Source organism: Rousettus aegyptiacus, unplaced genomic scaffold (genome assembly GCF_014176215.1).
Source record: "Rousettus aegyptiacus isolate mRouAeg1 unplaced genomic scaffold, mRouAeg1.p scaffold_m13_p_4, whole genome shotgun sequence".
Taxonomy (NCBI): Eukaryota; Metazoa; Chordata; class Mammalia; order Chiroptera; family Pteropodidae; genus Rousettus; species Rousettus aegyptiacus.
Genome location: NW_023416307.1, coordinates 112,493,519 through 112,512,758, shown reverse-complemented (window position 1 = coordinate 112,512,758; position 19,240 = coordinate 112,493,519). Strand labels below are relative to the sequence as shown.

Below are 19,240 nucleotides of genomic sequence, written 5' to 3'. Positions count from 1 at the left end.
CCACTCTGTTTAAGGTCTTCAAAGTAAAAGTAATTGATTCATTCTAAGGTCAAAAGAACTGGCCAGGGCTATCCCACTTGGGAGGCTCACTTGTTTAAAAGCGTTTTTTTTTTTCCCCCCCACTTTTTTCTTTGGGGGGAAATAAATCAATTTTTCATGGGTCAAACGGGCTCTGACTTTTCTCATTCAAAGTCCAGTAAGATGTTTATTTTGCTCTGTTAAAAAGACCAGAACTCAAACAGATGTACCCTTTGGTTTACAGTTCCCACTCGCACGGACACATCTGCAGTTAAAAGAGGGAAAACATTTAACAGCTCGTCAGGCCTGATAAATAAGAACTGTTTCTCATGAGGCCTGGTAACAATGGGCCAGTTGTTTAATTTTAGGCTGTTCTTCAAGCTGCGAGTCCCCATTGATGTCTGAAGGATCCAGATAGCAATGAGTTGGCATGGTCTCACTTCCTTTGGGTATGTACAGAAAAGAAGCGCAAAAGCTATCCCCAGATCAAACCAATTTTCTAACAAAAGTGACAAACATTTCTTTCAGAAAAAAGTTAATAACAAGGCAAATGTCTACACTTTTGCTTCTGGCACAAACTAACAGTCTGTATATGATATCTAAGGATATCACATAGCTCCATATTGCCATCTCATCAGAAACAGAGCAGCCATCATGCTAATTCTGGAGTGTGGCCTCACTGGCCCCTTTGCTACCATCAAAGCAGTCTGCAGACTCAGAAAGTTTAACACTCACTGAGGCACACCCTCTCTTCTCATTATACCTTCTCTGTCTCCGGCTGTATGGCTCTCTTTAGAGAAATTGCCTTGTGGGCTAAAGAAGTTACAACATCTATCATAGCTCAAAATAAAATGAAAGTCAAAAATATAAGATGAATAATCTCTTCTGAAATATTAAGGCACATTTTCTAAATTATTCATCTTAGAACATTACTTGTCTTTCTGATACCCTTGGGATATTTCAGCCTTAGTGCTAAAACTGACTCTAGAACTAAAGCTAGCTAAGTCATGAAACCCTCAAAGTTTCTTGATCAAGGCAATAATTGAGAAGCATAAGTTAATATGAGATCAAAATCAAAACATAGGAACTAGAAGGTTTTAGGAAGGTTAAAATACAAACATAACTTGATAAAGAAAACTCACATAGTGAGAGTAGAATTTGAAAGCTTCACGACACTCTCCAAATAGTAGAATAACTCTACTACTTGCTGTTGTGGCACTATCTGCCTATTTTTCTGGATTGTTATGTGGCTCAGAGGGATGAGAGAGCTATTCCTGCCTGGATGAAGTCATCAAAGTAATTTGCTTTCATTACCTGCTTCATAATAAATGAAAAACACCTGGAGCTGGGGTGGAACACTCTAGCACTCAAAGAAGGAAACAGAATGCAGGGACGTTGCAAAACAGAGTACATGCTTTGTGTGAAATCAAACAAATAAATAACTATTTCATGTACCAATAAAACACAAATTCAGTCCAAGACCATAAATTTAGAACCACTGAAGTCACAGCTGATGTCTTTAATTAGGAAAGAAAAGGGGTTATATTGTTATGAAGGTCAGTATAACATTCAGCTTTCCTATGAAGTTACCTAGTAATGTAAGGAGGAGGCGAGAGAATTAAAATGTTAATCAAGCCACATTCAGAAACTGCAATATGCTGATCAGCCCAGCAACCAGGCCAGGAGGATGCCTTTAGGACAAAGGAAGATTTCTGCTGGGATTGCTAACAACCCATTCCCCCACACCGGTGGAAGTGAGACAGGAACAGCAGTCTTTAAGTGGCTGTGCTACACAAATAAAGTCATTCATTCCTCATGGCTAAAACCATGGGACCTATGGATTAAAGTCTGGGAACTGCCAACAGGCCTTTCACACTACATACTCTTCCCCTTCCCTTTCCTCACTGTATGTCCATATCCAAGGAAATGGAAACTAAAGAATGATGTATAAACTGAATTTCCTGAACACTCAGGGTACCTCTCACACTTTTCTGGGAACTCTGTCTCTCTCACTGTCCTCAACTCTCTTAGTCCCTCTCATTTTGCCTCTGAGAGGAGACTACGCTCTGTGGAGTGTTACTCCTTTTCTAATAAATTTTCCTTTGACTCTAACTTTAGCGTGTATATTGAATTCTTTCTCTACTCTCTGCCAAAGGACTCTCTTCTTCTCTTGATGTAGGGCTTGGCCTCCCCCTCACTTGATGTGGGGAAATTTGCCCTGTCCTGCATCAATAGGATCAGATATATAATAAACATTAACAACATTTAGTTATTAGCTTATTTATGAAACTATGTTTGACTATGAGAATTTTTTTGATAGCCTGAATAAAAGCTTTATTACAGTGATAAGACAGAAATATGTCCTTAAATTTTCACTGGAATAGAAATGTTAATAATTATATTAATAATTGGCCCGAATTGAACATTAACTAATTTTACTTTATTTTATTGCAAAAAAGCATGTTATTTTTAAATGCAGTAAATGTGTAATAAGAAAAAAATTGTTTCTATGCTTTGATGAGATAAAGCCTAATTATAATAATAAATTTGACTACGAATTTGCTATTTTAATTTTTTCTGATGTAAAACCAATGTTTGCCAACAACAACAAAAAAGTCTAGCTAAAATGAAACTCCATTTAAATTACTGAAATTCATCTTCAATCAAAACCAGAGAATTTTTCTTACCCAGCCCACGAGGATGGGACCGACATGTTCAGTTGAGCCATCAGGCTTACGAACATCTCGAAGCTGACTAAGGAGCTCTGTCAAAAAAACACAACCAGAATGCTTATTTTGTTAGGCATTCAAATACAAACAGGGCTGGAAGCAGATTCTGGGTTACTCACGTTATTATATAATCATAATTTGTACAAGACAACTCAGTTAAGGGTACAAGTCATGACTCATTCTGGGAACAAAATTATACCTTCATGTAGAGGAATTAGAGAGTCCAGTGTTCCGAAAATTTGATTCAACTCTTGTTCGGTCATTATGGAGAGTTTCAGCATGGGGTCATGATAGGCCTGCACAAGAACAGCAAGAGATGGAAGCAAACGTTTAAAATGAGCGGAAGTAAGTTGTTAATGTAAATGCCCTCTGAGAGGCCCTACACAATAACAAAATATTTGGCTCTCCCCAACAACCTCTCCCATAACACTGCAGAAACAGCAGATGGGTTTGGCTGAAGCAGATGGGAATCCAGCATTGCCTTGAGCCTTTTGTGGTTGTTAATAAACCAAAGAAGATATTTTAAAAAGCATTTTTATTCTAGTATATCATACATCTAAGAAAGGGCACAAATCCTAAATATGGAGCATATTTGATTTATATGTTTAAAAAAATTAACTTTATTATCACCTCTAATTAATGATAATTAAACAAGAACACATAATTATACCCAGGGCACTGTAACAGAATAGATGGCACAGTCCTTGCCTTCAAGGAGATTTATAAAGCTAACTGAGAAGAAAAAAAAAAAAAAGCACGGAAAATTAAATAAATATTTAAAAATAGTTCAAGAATAAAAAAAGGAGTCATGTCACATGACAACAAAAATTTATCAAATCATAACTGTTCTAGAGGATCAGAGAATTACAGCTGGAGTGGTCAAGGAAAATTTTAAAGATAAGCTGCTTGGCATAGAAAAGGAGGCAGTAAATATTGTTAAAGAATAAATTGAGATTTGCGCTCATTCCTATAGGATGGCTAGATATAGATAGTTGAAGGGAAAGGAAAGGGTTTCCAGGAAAGGAGGACCATCATAAAGAAAAGGATAGCAACGAAATATCTTAAGACATTTGGGTTTGGGAAAACTTGGTGCAGGCAAGAGCTGATGCACCTATGACCAGCAAGATGTCTCCCATGGTTAAATGCCTTCTTTGTCTTCCTCTTCCTCTCATCCTGCCTAAAACTCAATTGCTTGGCCATCTCTCAGGAATGTTACAGATGGGACTTCATATTAGCAGAAAGTTGGACTAAGGACACCTAAATGAAGAGACACCTCTTTCCAACCCTGTGATTCTTTGAGGAGGCTGTGAATATCAGATGAAGGATCTGGATTTTAGCCTCCATTGGAGTCACTGGAATGGAAAAGTTTTTGAGGAAGATTTGTTGCCAAGACCATACAGGCTACACAAGGCATGTGTGTCCTCTCCCTTCCGGTACATAATGTGATTAAAGGCCCTAATTTACTTTGATAGTATGCAATTTCCTCACTTAACCACTTTATCCACTTTTGAGATTCAAATGACTTTTACTAAGACACAGTTCCAGTTTCAAACCATTCACACATTCTTTCCCATAGATAAGGAGGCCCTGACCATGACACTTCTAGGACAACTACATATTCTCTCATTAAACTGAAGTATTCTCTGAGGTGCCGTAGAGACATGCAGAGGAGAACCCCTAATGGGTCCAGAAAACTTCCTCATTTTGAGCCATTTTCCCCATTGCCTGTTTTTTGCAGGTTCTTCAATTTTTGATGACCTGTCTTAGCAATAAAAAGTGCTCATAAAGCACAATCTTAGAATTGTGAAATTACTCAGAGGAAAACAATATGTGGTGATTCAAATGATCGCTGGATTTAAATTTACCTTTTTAGCCAATTTCAAATCCTCTATCAAGTCTTCTTCTCCTTGAGAAAGCTCAAAGATTGCCTGCAAGAAAAAAACACGTCCACTAAACTCTTCATTTATGAGACCAAATTCAAACAGTACTGCTTCCAGAACTCAAAACTCTAAAAATCTAGTTACTCCTTAAGTATTTAAATTATTCTTAGAAAGTTAAATTAACCTGCACCAAGTGGCTAAAACCTACAAAAGTGAGATGTTGCAAACTTCTGTATAATGTGCTTATTTGTTAGTGGGATAAAGAGGTTCCACATATGTTTCCAATCCAACAAGTCATCTTTCATGTTATAGAACTTTGATGCAGCCAAACAAAAGGGAACTATTTTAGGTAAAATAATTATAGTTTGACCATGGATTTGAGTCTGTTATGAGTGGCAAGCATAATAAAAGATTCAAGGTCTGTTCTCAGTGATGGACATGGCGGTATTATTAATTGGGCTATCACAACTTATCTTCTTTCTACTCAACAGAAGATGAATCTCAACAGAAAGCTTTATTCCTATCAGCTACTTGCCCTGAGGCTGGAATTGTAGGAAAATTCCATTATTTTATCACTCTAAATGTCTGGTGAGGTTAATTCACTCTAAATTACTTTTCAGCCCTACATGGTACAATAAATGAAATTATAGGAGCTGGTTATGTACAAGAGTGTATCAAAGGGCCATTTCTAATTTAGCTCTATTAAGCCATCATAATTTAAGAATTATGATGTGTAGGACACTCCTTCATTCTCTTCTGTGAGTCCAAACTGTTGGCAAACATTACATTATTAAAGGATTATGTGTTTGTGGTGATAGCTTGGGAACCACAACATTTCTTCCAGACTAGAGGAAAGGAGCGAGCAGACTTGGAGAACATCCTTCACTTGGGGGTGCGGGGTGGGGGGTGCTGGTGGACTGCAGGACAACGACCTTCTCTCCTGCAAAGCAGATGAAGGCAGAATACTCGCTGGAGGCCAGTGCATGGTGACACTTTCTGAAATCCAGTAAAGCCTCCATGCCATGTCCTCCTGGTAATCTATTTAGTTTAACTTTTTATTTTGAAATACAGATTCACAAGAGAAGTTGCAAATATAGTACAGAGAGGTCCTGAGCACAGATTACTCAGCTTCCCCCAATGGTGGCATTTTACGTAACTATAGAGCATTATGAAAACCAGGAAATGAATTGGTACAATTCAATTAACTAGTCTTTAACTGGACCTTCCTCAGATTTCCTTGTACATCTATTTTACTAGAGCTCACGTACATAGGCCTGATTGTCTGACTGACCAAATGTGGCCCCCCTGAGAGGAAAATCACAGAACCCCACATTGGGATACTACAGTTGGTATCTGTGGTGGAACAACACAATGTCACTGTGAAGACCACCAGCTTTAGAGCAGGCAAGTCTTGGTTCAAATCCCAGCTCTGTAATTTTCTAGGTGTGTGACATTATGCTAACTGTGCCTTAATAATCTCATCTGCAGAATCAATCCTTCTCTCCTTCCTTTCTGCTATCTGATTGTACAAGTTATATATGCACACTATTAACACTTGAGAAAACACAGCAAAGTATAAAGATAAAAAATTTTAATTACCGATAATACTGTCTTGTTAACCATCGTTAAGCTTTTGCCATATTTCCTCACAGGATTTTTTCAGTGCATATATTATTTTTAAATGCTTTACTTAGTCATTATTAAATAGATACTACTTTGACATGGTTCAAAATTTATAGTGTAGGAATGGGTACATGGTGAAAACTTTCCCTCTCATCACCTTCTTCTAACTACCCGGTCTCCCTCCCAGGAGGCAACAATGTTACCAGTTCCTTGTGTATCCTTCCAGAAATATTTTATAATTCTACCAGCAAATACATACATATACACATATTCATTTTTTTCTTCCTCTTTTACTTAAATGGTAGCATAGTATATACTCTATCTTGTGTCTTGCTTTATCCACTTAGCCATATACACATAAGTGCACTTTTTGTGTTTCTACAGCTATACAGTATTCCATGTATAAACATTCATTATTTAACTAGTCCCTGGTAATAGATGTTCAGGCTCTTTCTAGCACTATTATAAACATTACTGTGATGAATAACCTTACACATGCACATCTTTTCATCTGTATATAAGTATGCCTGGCAGAAAGATTCCTAGAAAAGAATTGCTGAGTCAAAACTTAAAAAGTACTTCTTCCAATGTCAAGTTCTCCACAAAAATAGATAGTCCAAGGATTTCCTTAGATGACACTCATCTAAAGTACTTAGCACAGCTGGGCACATGACAAGCTCTCTATAAAGGGTAATATTACAACAGCCATTTAGGGCTATTGATACAGAAAACTTACAGGTAATGAAATTAACTGCATTCTCTAGAAAATTTTTCCATGAAACTGAATCTAAGTTTTATAAACTGAATATTCTAAAATAGTTTATAAGTTGCTATCAAAATATAACTAGAGTAATTATTTTTGTGAACAGCAAAAATTCTTCTTGGTAGATTCAGACTTTCGTAGCAGTTTCTTTTTAAAGAAGCAGCCACACCCACCCAGCTGGATGCTGGTTTCAGTTCCTTAAAAGATCTGACACTCTACGTTTGTCCTACAAATGCAACGGAGAATTGATTTGGAGACTGCAGTGTAGACTTCAGCTAGGCTCTCCACCTGCAGTGTGCCTGGTTCCAGACAAACTGCTAATTCCAGGGGTCCCAACCCTACCTCCTGACGTTTGATTTCCTTGGATGTAAGCATCTGATTGACACACACATCGAAGGTCTCACTCCATAGCTTGCTGTCTCTCCGCTTGGTGCTGGAAGAGGCGGCATTTCTGGACCAGGGTCGAGGGTTGAGGATGTCAGGACGGCTTTCGCTTCGGAAGCTAATAGAGCGCTAAACAATGAAAAAAAAAAATAATAACTATCATGGGGGCAGCAGCAGCAGCAGGACTGGGTGGATCGTTTGAGCAGCTTCCTGTCCCTGACAGAACATAAATCAGACATTTGCAAGAAAGAGAAGACAATGCCAGGAGGCCTTTTGGAAAACAGTGCATTGTTTTGAGCCTATGTGCTAAGGAAAATTGGACAAGGGGGCACTTTTTTTACACACGTACTGGGAGTATCTTTTCTGTGAGACCTGGGCATGGCATAAAAACGCTCACAAAAGCAGCTCTCAGACAAGCGATGGACTCTACTTTTTTCCCAGTGGTTATCTCCATACTGTAGAAGAACAAGGGTTAACAGTAGTGGCTATCCTTTAAAAAAACAAACAAACAAACAAGCAAACATCTAGCCAGTATTCTTACTCTCCTCCTCCTGCTAGGGACAGAATCCCACTATCTTTGCTATCCCATCTCATGTAGTTTGGGTGGGCTCCCCAAAACTTGACCAGAGTACTCCTCCACCCTGGTTCAGGAAGGGGCACCTGATTTCTTGAAATATGTTACATGATTCATGGGAGAAAGAGTGGAAGAGTCTTTCTTCCTTTGGGGTTGGGAGCTTAGAAGATAACATTGCAGGAGTTTCTTGTAGCAAATCTCTCTGGTCACAAAAATGAGTCTGTCTGCTATAGAGGAGAATAAAGAGATGTGTGGGATGAAGGATGGAGAGAAAAACCGACAGAGGGAAGGAGGAAGAAAGCTTTACCAACACTGTTTTACCTCCCGGATCCCACTGTGCTTGAGTCCAGGAAGAATCACTCCTAGACTAAGGGGCTTATACATTCCCCTTTTTATATTCATCTTAGTTGAGCTTCTGTCAACTTGAAAAGTACCAACTAATATATACTAAATACCATCATGGTAGTAAATGAAGCCTATCCCTGAGTTATTTTCTTATTTTCCAAAGAGGCCCCGGTAGACTTTGGGGTGGCCTAACCACCCAAACTCCACTCTTGTGGCTAAAACATGCTACTACAGTGCGTTCTTTTGACAAATACAAACGATCAAGAAAACTGAGTGCATCATTTTTAGCCTTCAGTCTAGAAGATTTCAATACACTTACTGAAATCTGTAAACTGCCAAAGCAATGACGTATTGCTGTGCTAAAACAAAAAACAAAAAACAAAAAGCAAAACACCTGCCATAGCTGTTGCCTCATGTCTGTGGCCTTCGGTGTGAAGTTCCAACTCCTGTTTGGTAGCCCTCTTGTAATCTGGCCATCATCTGTGTATCTAGGCTCACCTCTTGCCACTTATCTATGATCCCCCTATTGTCTAGCCCTACTAGACTATCTGCCATTCTCTAAATGCATCACGCTTTGTCAACCCACTGTGCTTCCTTCAAACAGTCTTCTCTTCCTAGAATGCTTTTCTTTCATTTCCTAGCTGGTTAACTCCTAACCATGCTCAGGATATAACTCAAACACATCCTTTAGGAAGGCTTTACCAATGTTTTCCACTCTTTCCCAGAGCAATTTGAACATATCTCTGATAGAATAACAATCACATTATACTCCATGGTCACCTGCTCTGAACTATATACTTCCTTATGACAGAGTAATTATGCATGTAACGTATGTGTCGTCATCATTGAGACACTGTAAGGTGGCTTCCAAATATTCTGAGATTCAACAATGAAATTTAAGAAAGTAAAAAAAATTTTAAGAGAACTATTCAAGCTAAGGGCATTGTTAAATAAGTTATAATTCATCTGCTTGATGGAATATTATCTAGTCACCTAGAGATAATTTTAACTGCTAAAAATTCCTTCTATGTAAGATAAAATAAAATCGGAACTAAAATCTGTATGTAAATACTTGATAATTATGAAAAAATGCATATGAACAAAGATATAAAGGGAATGCCACAAAATCAATTGTTTTTGCCTGATGACATTATAGGTAATGTTAGCCTAAGTATATGATTTTTATAATTCAAGAAAAATAAGTGAAAAATGCGAAAAGAAACTTCCGACTATTACCACAGGTGTTACCACAAACTTCTGGGAGCAGGAAGCAAGCTGTTTGCGAGTACCAACAGAGCTTCTCAGGCTGGCACAGGCATGCGCTCCTGGGCTTATTAATGAGCTCATGATCATTGGACCAGCACGCTGGTCAAGAAAGTACTTGCTCCAAATACGTAGTTCACTAATGGTATCTTGCAAATCCTTGTGATCTCTTGAAAATAGGCCCTTATAAACAGTGACCAGACTAATGCTTGCAGATCCCCATCACTCAGAATAAATTAGCCACAGGCACGAAAAAGGTCAAAACAAGCAAAGTGAGTCATCAAGTAACTCACTCATCTCAGTTAGTGGTTCTGATGCCGACTGGGGTGGGAGGTAAAGAGCAGAAAGGAAAATACAAAAAAGTAGATTCAAAATGAAAGACATTTTCCACTTTCACTTGAGAAAATTGACCACCCACCTGTTATAGTTTTAGTCCCTGACCAACTTTGAACTCTCCGCTCCCCACCACCAGTTTGAAAGTAATTTATACTAACTTTAAATTTTCGTACATTACAGAAGTATATAAATTAAGTACAAATCCCCTCATTTTCCCAAGTCCACTTCCCAGAACTGCTATTAAGTTTTTTCTAGATCTTTCCAAACCTTTTCTATACATTTGCTAACACTGACAGAAAACAATCTTTTTTCACTCAGCAATATGTCTTTCCATGTTAGTACATAAGATTTATGCTTTAAAAAAATAATATATTGAGATGAAATTCACATAGCATAAAATTAACCATTTTTAAAGTGAACAATTTAGTGGCTTTTAGTATATTCACAATGCTGTGGATCACCATCTTTATGTCATTCCAACACATTCCCATCACCCAAAGTCACTCATTCTTTTTAATGGCTGTAGAGTTAGTATCCCGAGGTCTGGATGGACCACATGGATCCAATCAATCTCTAACTGATGCATATTAAAATCGTTTCCAGTGTCTGGCTATTACAAATAAAATGCCTCAGTTAACATCCTTTATGTATTTGTGCTGGTATTTCTGTAAGGCGGATTTCTTAAGTAGAATTCCTTGGTCTAAGAATTATCATTTTAACATTGGATATGTACTGCTGAATTGATCTCCAAACATCTGTCCCCAGAAACGTTTATGATAGTGCACTTTTTCCACACTCTCATCAATAGGATATTATTTTCAATCTGAAAATAATTTTCCCTAAAACAACTATACCTTAATTTCAGTTCCATGTTTTGGAGATGAGATTGAGTAGCTCTATTGCTAAGAATTCCTGGTTCTGTGTTTTCTTAGTGATTGCTGGGCTCAGGTACTAAGGGGGAAGGAATAGGGGTGAAGACTACCAGGTATGTCACAGAGGGGCCACTATGTGTCTACCCAACCTTAGCACTTCCGGTGAGTTCTCTCTTTTCCTTACAACCATCCTGCAAGGTGGGAGTTTATTCCCATTTTATGTTGAGGAAACAAACTGAGGCTCAGGGAGGCTAAGTCATTTACCCAGGCAAGATTCAAAACCAGATGTTTGAATGGAAAACCACAGTTATTTGTACTATGGGGCCTGTACCTGCTATTTATATGCAAATCATGCACTGTGGGGAGGTTTCCAGGAGATGAGACCCAGCCTACTAGGAGTTTAAACCTAGTTAAGGGAATGCATCTGCTCAGTTGTAGGAATCATGACTGAGTGGCTCTTTGACCAAACTTCAGATTTATACTTTTAATTAGGCTAGACTACAACAAACATTTCGTCTTTTTAAAAGTCCACTTAGAAAGGAGAATCCCAAAGAAGCAATGAAGAATGCCAGTTCCAGGGACAGCTCACAGCCAACCAGGCCCAAGCCATGAGTAGGTATTCACAGTGGTGCAGACCACACCCCACGACCTGCACCCCTACTAGTCATCAGAACAATTAGATGAGATGATTGGAAAGTGGGGAGGAACATGTGACTACTGCTAGGAGAAAAAACCCTAAGAACGGGCTATCTCTTGAGAGAGAACAGCCAAGTTCCTTTCAGTGCCCCTGCCACTGCCACCCCCTCATGCTATTTTTCTCTACTTTCACCATGTCCCATATGGTATCATGTACCATTTTTTTCTGACATGTCTGTTTCCTCCCAATAGAAAGTAAAGCGCCTTGAAGGCAAGGATATCTATCTGTTCTGCTCACTGATGGGTTCGTCAGCGCCTGGTACAGAGCAGGATCTCTGAATGGACGGCATGCTTGTATGGGCTGGGCGCTGTAAGGGGCTGTCCTGTACATTGTAAGGTATTTCGTAGTATCCTTACCTCTAAACACTAGATGCCAGTAGCGCCCCCACCCTAGTTGTGACAACACAAACATCACCAGACATTGCTGAGTGTCCACTGGGGTGAGAAACACTGGCCTAAGGTGACAAGGAGGGGCTCACCTCAAAGTGAGGGACCCAACCTTAGGAGGGACTCTGTGCAAAATGGAAACACATACATAGATTCTCCCCCACCCCCAAGTGTGGAGATTTTGAGCCTAAAGTGAAAAATGTTCCAGAACAAGCAAGAGTTTCCATGAGGGAATCTGGCACAGCAAATGAGTCAAAAACCCAAAGCTCATAATTACCCAAAGCAGCTAAAATAACAGTGACCATAACAGGCAAAAATAATGCAGATTTAGGAAATGGGTGCTTATGTTTATGCTTGAGCTGGGTATATGGAAAAGATGCTGCAGGTGCAAAGGGAACTATCTGTCACGTGGGAAAAGGGGGCCCTTTTACACATGTCAGAGGAAATGTAAACCCAGCAGGTTAGGCATGATGGAACAGATTTGGTTGTTAATGCTGCCTGTTCAGCAGGGTGCTCCCCTGCCCTTTTCCAAAACCAGAAGGTCTCCACAGCCAAAGATAACATGCTCCAATAAATAGTCCAAGCCAGGGAAATTCTCTATACTTACCATTGATATTTTGTAGCAGATGGTTTATTATTAAATGGATTGGAAGTTAGAGTTTATTATTAAATGGATTGGAAGTTAGAGAGTGGAAAACATATTTCTATGTTGCTGCTACAAAATATAGAGTGGTTATGGCTGGGATCGGAAAATGTTCTCTCCAACAGTATTCTGGAGGCGTCTCTCAAGTAAGGCTTGATTAGAGCAATTAACTTAAATTAAGAAATAACACTTCCCAGCTGTGTGGCCTCCATCACATTTAACCCTCATGCTAGTCCTGGGAGAGGCACTGAGCAGGTTCTTATATTTTGCCCCTTTTTAAATAATGAGAAATCCCAGTACCAGAGGATTAAGTGACTGGCACAAAGTAAGTGTTGGATAGGAACTGAGTCCAGTCTTTTGTCTACAAAACATAGATTTCGGTTAAGAAACACAGGCTTTTGAGTAAAACAGACATGGCTTCAAGTTAACTCAATAGCTGAGGGATATAGAAAAAGTTAATTTCTCTGGGTCTCAGCTTCCTTATCTGTAAAAGGGGCATAGCAATAAGTACCTCACAAAGTTGTAGTGAGGATCAGATAGGAAAAGTTACGTCAAAGGTTTAGCCAAATGCCTGGTACATGGTTAGTAGGAAATGGATCTTACCTATCATCGTTATTATATTACTGATTGCGCAGCCATGGTTAGTGCTTATTTACATATGTTTTCGTTCATTATCAAACAGCTGATGCAACTCTGAACTATTTGGACCAAACAGCTTCTTGAGGAATCGCTTTTAGGGTAACTTATAGGAGGAGAAAACCCCTCAGCATCACAATGTTTATAAAAGCAAAAGCTCTGGAAACAGCCTAAAATGACCAACAATAGGGATAAGTTAAATATAGTGTAACCATAAAATGAAACCTTATATAGTTTTTAAAAACATGTTTTGAGAAAAGCTTAATGATAATGGGAAGGTCTCACATGCAGAGTTAAGAGGAGAAAGATTCCTATTTAAATACAAAATATTAATAGGTGTTACCCTGTATGGTGACTCTATGGATAATTTTTATTTTAATTTTCATTATTCTCTATATTTACTTTGCAGATTTTCCATAATGAAGAGATATTTACTTAAAAAAAAATAAAACCAGCAGACAAACATGCCAGACTGAGTTCAAAGTGATGCCATAGACATAAAAATCCTATATACAGAATCTGGTTTAGATTAATGCACATTAAAAACATGATAAAAAGGCACATGATCAATTCACAATTAATAACTGTCAAACCCCACAGACTCAGTGCAAGGAGAAAACTTTCTATAGCTGGGAGACATTCTGAGAAGAATGAAAAACTAAAGACAATATTTGGTTTAGGTGTGGGGAAAACAATGTACAATTTACTTAGCGCAAGGCGAAAATTAAAAAGCCTTTCAGAGGCTTGGGACAGCAGCCCAACCTCTTCACGGGGCACCACAAAATGGCTTTTGCGTGATAGTGTTAATGATAAAATCTTCCATAAGCTGAAATGGCAATGACTCTCCTCTCCACACAGGCAAACAGACAGTAAGGATCAGCAGTAAGATGGGATGCCCTCAGACAGAAAGTCTGGCCATTATTTTTAGAATCTGGCAAACTGCATGTTTTACGATGACCAGACTGACTTTTTGCAAAAGCCTACTGGTGAGGCATCGTAAAAAGGCTACAGAATGTTAGCTTCTGCATTTACTGGCTATGCGACTTTGGGTACGTTTTTCAAATTTCTCCCCTATCAAGTGGTGATGAATCCATTTTGTATTGTTATGGTGGAGATGAAATGAAGCCACAAACATAAAGTGCTTTACGTGGAACCTGGGTCATTGTAAACATCCAACTAATAGAAGTTGTTATTACTAAATACAAAATGACAAGCTTTAAATTATAATAGTTAACGATTACAATGGTCTATTATTCCAGCAATAGTAAAGACCAGCAGAAAGTCAGGAATTTCTCTTGACATGGTATACAGGTCACTTCTTAGCTACATCCTTACCTTGCAGACAACAAGACAGTATAGTTTCTGGTTGCTTCCTCCAACACACACTCACACAGACACATACACACACATGGCATCAGTCTTCTCATACTTCTTCCTTAAATCTGAAATGTCCTCCTTCCTCTTTATCATCATCATCATCTCTGAACCATTCCAAGCCCAACACAAGTTCTTCCACCTTTCCTTTAACCTCCTCCTTCCCTCAGCCACTACTAAGCTCCCTCTCTCTAGTATATCAAATAAGATTTTCAAATCTGATACATTTTGTCTGGTTGCAAAGGTAGAAAAAAATATATAATTATTTTAAAAATTCATGCATGATATAAATACATAATGTAAAACATAAAAATCAATAGTCTCAGCCTGTTTATTAATTCTCTACTGATCTGTAATTCTTATGTAATGGAGAAAGAAAAAGGAGGAGGAAAACACAAGACAGAAAACAAAAGAACTATAAAAGTCTCTTATAATTGTGTTCCCGTGAGATAATCACTATTAAGAATTTGATGATTTTCTGTTTTTTTTCCTATACGTACACTATAGGTGTGTATTATTAATTAGGATACAATGGTTTTGAATTTCTTTTTTTTCCCCACTTTCTAATATATCTTAGACAACTTTTACTAAGTACATTTTACCCTTCTCAAGAGCAGGTACTGTCTCCTTTTTTATACTAACTACCTTCCTAACAAGTCTATAGGGGAACGAACAACACAATCCATATAAGGAATTAATGGAGACCATATCATATATTTCCAGATCTAGGGGCCAGGGAATGGAGCATCAGAAGCTGTGGTTAACCAGAAGCTCCTCTTCAGCCACCACAATCTTCCCTGAGGGGATATGAGTTGGGAAGAGACTCATTTTCTACTGTGAAGTAGCCCAGTTGTATAGCATTACTAGGTGGGCACCCACTGCCAGCTCCTGAAGAGCCCCAAGGAAGAGCAATGGCAACCTTTTCTAATAAGAAAAGTGATAATAATAGTAACTACCAATTTCTGAGTATATCCTAAGTAATGCATAGTGTTAGGCACTGCCGATACAAAGAAAAGTGAGACAAACTTGGCCTACATGGAAAAGTTACAAGGCTCCTAGGAAGAGCCATCTTGTGAAGATGCCACGGTAGAGGGAAAAACTGTGTCAAAAGAGAGGGAAAAATGTGACTATGAACCTAGAATTAGGATGTGAGAACACAGGGAAGCAGGTCTGTCCAGGACAGATACACATTGAGAATAGAGGCCTTATCTCTAGTGATATCAATATGCTTCTTAGTGTTCACACCCCTTGACCAGAATTCTACCTCTGGGAATATAATCTAAGGAAAGAAAGAAATACAGACACACACAAGATTGGTGATCAGGATGGTTAAGCCGTGTCATCTATAATGCTGGAAAAATGGAAACAAATATACGACAATGGAAAAATGATTAAATAAACTGGTATATCTTTTCAATGAAATACCACATAATATCCATTTAGAATCAGGTCTGTGAGAAATATTAATAACATAAAAGTATGTTCTCACACTGTAGGATTATTTTAAGCCATTAAGACAAAAGTAAGTTAAGAAATAGTATGTATGATATGATTTTGCTTTTAAAAAAATACACATGCAGGTATATAGTAAAAGAAAAGATTGCCTGAGTATATACCAAAATGTTCGCAAAAGTTTTTTGGTGATGGGGAGATGGGATTACAGGTGACTTTTATTTCTTTTTCTGTGCTTCTCTATATTTTTCAATTTTTTATGAAAAGAAAGTACAATAGAAGGTGCTTTTTATAAAAAAGAACAGATGCCTTTAAAAGTCATTTGATATAGTTATTTAATATAAAAATATTTACAGCCTAAATATTCATTAATAGAAGAGACTGATTATGTCAACTAAATCACATCAACACACTGGAATAATATATACTCTGTCCGTTAATATATTTTCCAAGAATAACTGATATAATATTTCCCTTAAACCACAATAAAATTCTCATTTAGCTAAATGACAAAGGGAGGATGAAAATAAAACAGATGGAGCAAAACACACCAGGTAAGATGTCAGAAAAAAAAAAAAGGCAAAACAAAACTCAAGGTCAAAAGTATTAAAAGAAATAAACAGGATTATTTAACTTTAATCAAGGTGAAATTCCCTCAAGAGGCTGTAACGATGATGAAGAAGATCCTTTATATACCTAACTGCGTAGCTTAGAAATATGTGAGGCCAAGACCAATAGAGATGCAAGAGAAACTGATCATCCACAGTCCCTGTGGAAGGTTTCATCTCGAAGTGAATAGATCACAGAGAGATAAGGCTGGATAGACTCTAAGTCAAATTAGGCCCAGAGTGTGGACATTTGTAGTTATACCTAGAATAACACTGGAAGGAAATTATTGAAATATTAAGAGGAGTTGTTTTGGAGTGTGAGGCTACATATATTCTCCCTTTCTCCTTTTCTGAATTTTTCCACAATGAACATATACTTTTATAATGGAAAAGAAATAAAGTTCATGTTCGAAGAGAAGGCGGGGTGCAATCACAGTGTAATGAGCACAGCAGTCCATAGCACTCACTGGACTCAAACGAGTCCACCAGGTGTGCACAGCTGTGACGGGAGGTGACTGGTTGACTGGTCTAGGGCAAGCTTGCCTTCCTCACTCCACAGGAGTGTATGCAGGCTCCTCTCAGAGCTGGGCCGGATTTTCCTCTCTGGCAGGCCAGTGAGGGGATTTATAGGCCCAGAGGGATCCAGACATCTGTGCTCCATCTACCAGAAGTACTAACCTCCCTTGTCAGGAGCAGACGGAGTGCCATGCAGTCTCCTCTCTCTCTCCGACTTCTACAAATGCCGCCTTTGTGCTGAGGCCCAAGCCCCCAGTCCATATGGGACACAGGGGAGGCAAGAGAGAACAAGTCCTGCAGTGTCTTGCTGAACTGCTGCTGCAGGGACCACTCCATTTGTGACTGGGTTTTTAACCTTTTTGGAAGAGGATGCCAGCCCCAAGCTCTCACAATATCCTCCTGTGCTAACCTGTGGTCTCCAGAGGAGCCAGAGGAAGGACTGCTAAGCGTTCCGCTACTGATTAAAGCATCGTGTTTGGGTATTAGGGCCTAAGTTATTTCTTCTCCTATAATAAAAGGTGCCCAACCTGAGAGACATAACTGGATATGCGAAGGGATACATATGACTGTAAGATGCCAGAAGCCAGGGAAACGTGGTACTGCAGCAAAGAACGAAGCTGTTCAATCACGGACTTGATTTGTTTTAGGAAGTACACACACACATATGGGTAAGAAATAAACAACTGCTGAGAGGTTTGGGGCAGCCCCTACACTCCTTGTTCTCCATTCCTCTCCTTTTAGAATGGACATCAAGACCACCAAAGGCAAAATGGCAAAGAATGTGAAGTTGGCCCACGGACTACCCCTTTGGGGCCTCCCGCTCCCCCTCATCCTCCCTGCTCCTCAGGTTACATTAGCATCCTATACTATTCTAGCTGGTAAGAGAAGCAATAAAGTCATGAGAATATCATTGAGATACTAGTACTGGAAATAATTCTGCAGAACTTACGCTGCATGCACCAAGGTGACTGACGGGGAAATATTTGGGGGATGGGGCAAAATAGCATTTTTTGTGATTTGCAGATCACCCTACAAACATGGCCATCTTACTCTGCATAATCTCAGGGGCATATTTCCATTGGCTGACTCCCCAAGGACACATTCACAACAGAAGCACACTGTTCAAGGTTCTTTCTGTGTCTGTGTGCATAATCATTATGAATAACTGTTCTGCTTCTGCTGGGTTGTTTCTGTCCATAAATAGAGCCTAGAGTTAGCTAGTTATTATGATCTTTGATAAAAGTAAATAAAAAAATTATTTTGCTACAAAACTTTGAGGTTTTAGAAACCAATTTCCACATGTCAGATCCCTCACTTGGGTCTGGCTTTCTCATCCTTGCTTAGCCTCAGTCTGTTCATATATAGTTTGATTTCTTTCTGTCCCAGTTCTCTAAGTCAAAACAAATTTTCAAGGTGATTAAATATTTCCTGCAGTGTTGTTCCCTGTGTAGGATCTGTGTGGGACAGAAGTAGGAGAAAAGAAATAAACGTTGTCTGGGAAGCTAAAGGAAAGATTTTGAAGGTATAACAATGAAGTAAGGGCTGGGCTGCTGTGGGAGGCAGAGGCAGTGGTCTCCCGAGACCCAGGAGCACAGAGTTTACAGGCTAGTCAAGGTGATGACAGTGACTGAGAGGACAAATGACAGAAGTGGGGACATTTGTAGGTGACAGATGTCTGGCTATGCAGGTCCAGCTCATTACTGCCACGTGGGAACACAGGCCCAGCATCATCATGCCTTCCAATTCCTCAAGAGAGGTCAGAAATCCAGATTCTTACATGGACTGTTTTGATTTTCAAACATTAACTCAAAACACTGTGCAGCCAAACAAAATACAGCTTGAGGGCCAGATGTCAACTTTATCTAGAATGTAAGCAGTATGAGGGGAGGAAGTAGAGCCTGGTGCATGGTGAGGGCCCACTCAATACTTGTTGGATGAGTGAGACCCTTCCTGGGGCAGAGGGTGGACTGTCTTAGGAAAGACAACAGGAAGACATAGCTGGCAACATGGAGGTCTTATCATCAAGTGGGGAAATAACTCCAGAGTGAATGAACTTGAGCCACAGCTACTGGAATGGAAAGGGTGAAATAGCAGTAGACAGGCTACGGAATTTTCAAAAAGCAGAACTCAGTGCAAGAACA

General features: G+C 39.0%; 1 protein-coding gene across 7 annotated transcripts in view; it reads right to left on the bottom strand.

Moving 5' to 3' along the window:
• The window catches only part of ARHGEF3 (Rho guanine nucleotide exchange factor 3), a 272,865-nt gene that overhangs the window by 15,753 nt on the left and 237,872 nt on the right, over positions 1 to 19,240 (bottom strand). For all 7 annotated transcript variants that reach the window (XM_016131540.2, XM_016131542.2, XM_016131539.2 and 4 more), the window contains 4 exons: positions 7,356 to 7,526; positions 4,613 to 4,675; positions 2,947 to 3,043; positions 2,706 to 2,782 (listed from right to left, as the gene is read on the bottom strand). In XM_016131540.2, the coding sequence (XP_015987026.2) occupies positions 2,706 to 2,782; positions 2,947 to 3,043; positions 4,613 to 4,675; positions 7,356 to 7,526 (408 nt within the window). The remainder of the gene's footprint in view (positions 1 to 2,705; positions 2,783 to 2,946; positions 3,044 to 4,612; positions 4,676 to 7,355; positions 7,527 to 19,240) is intronic.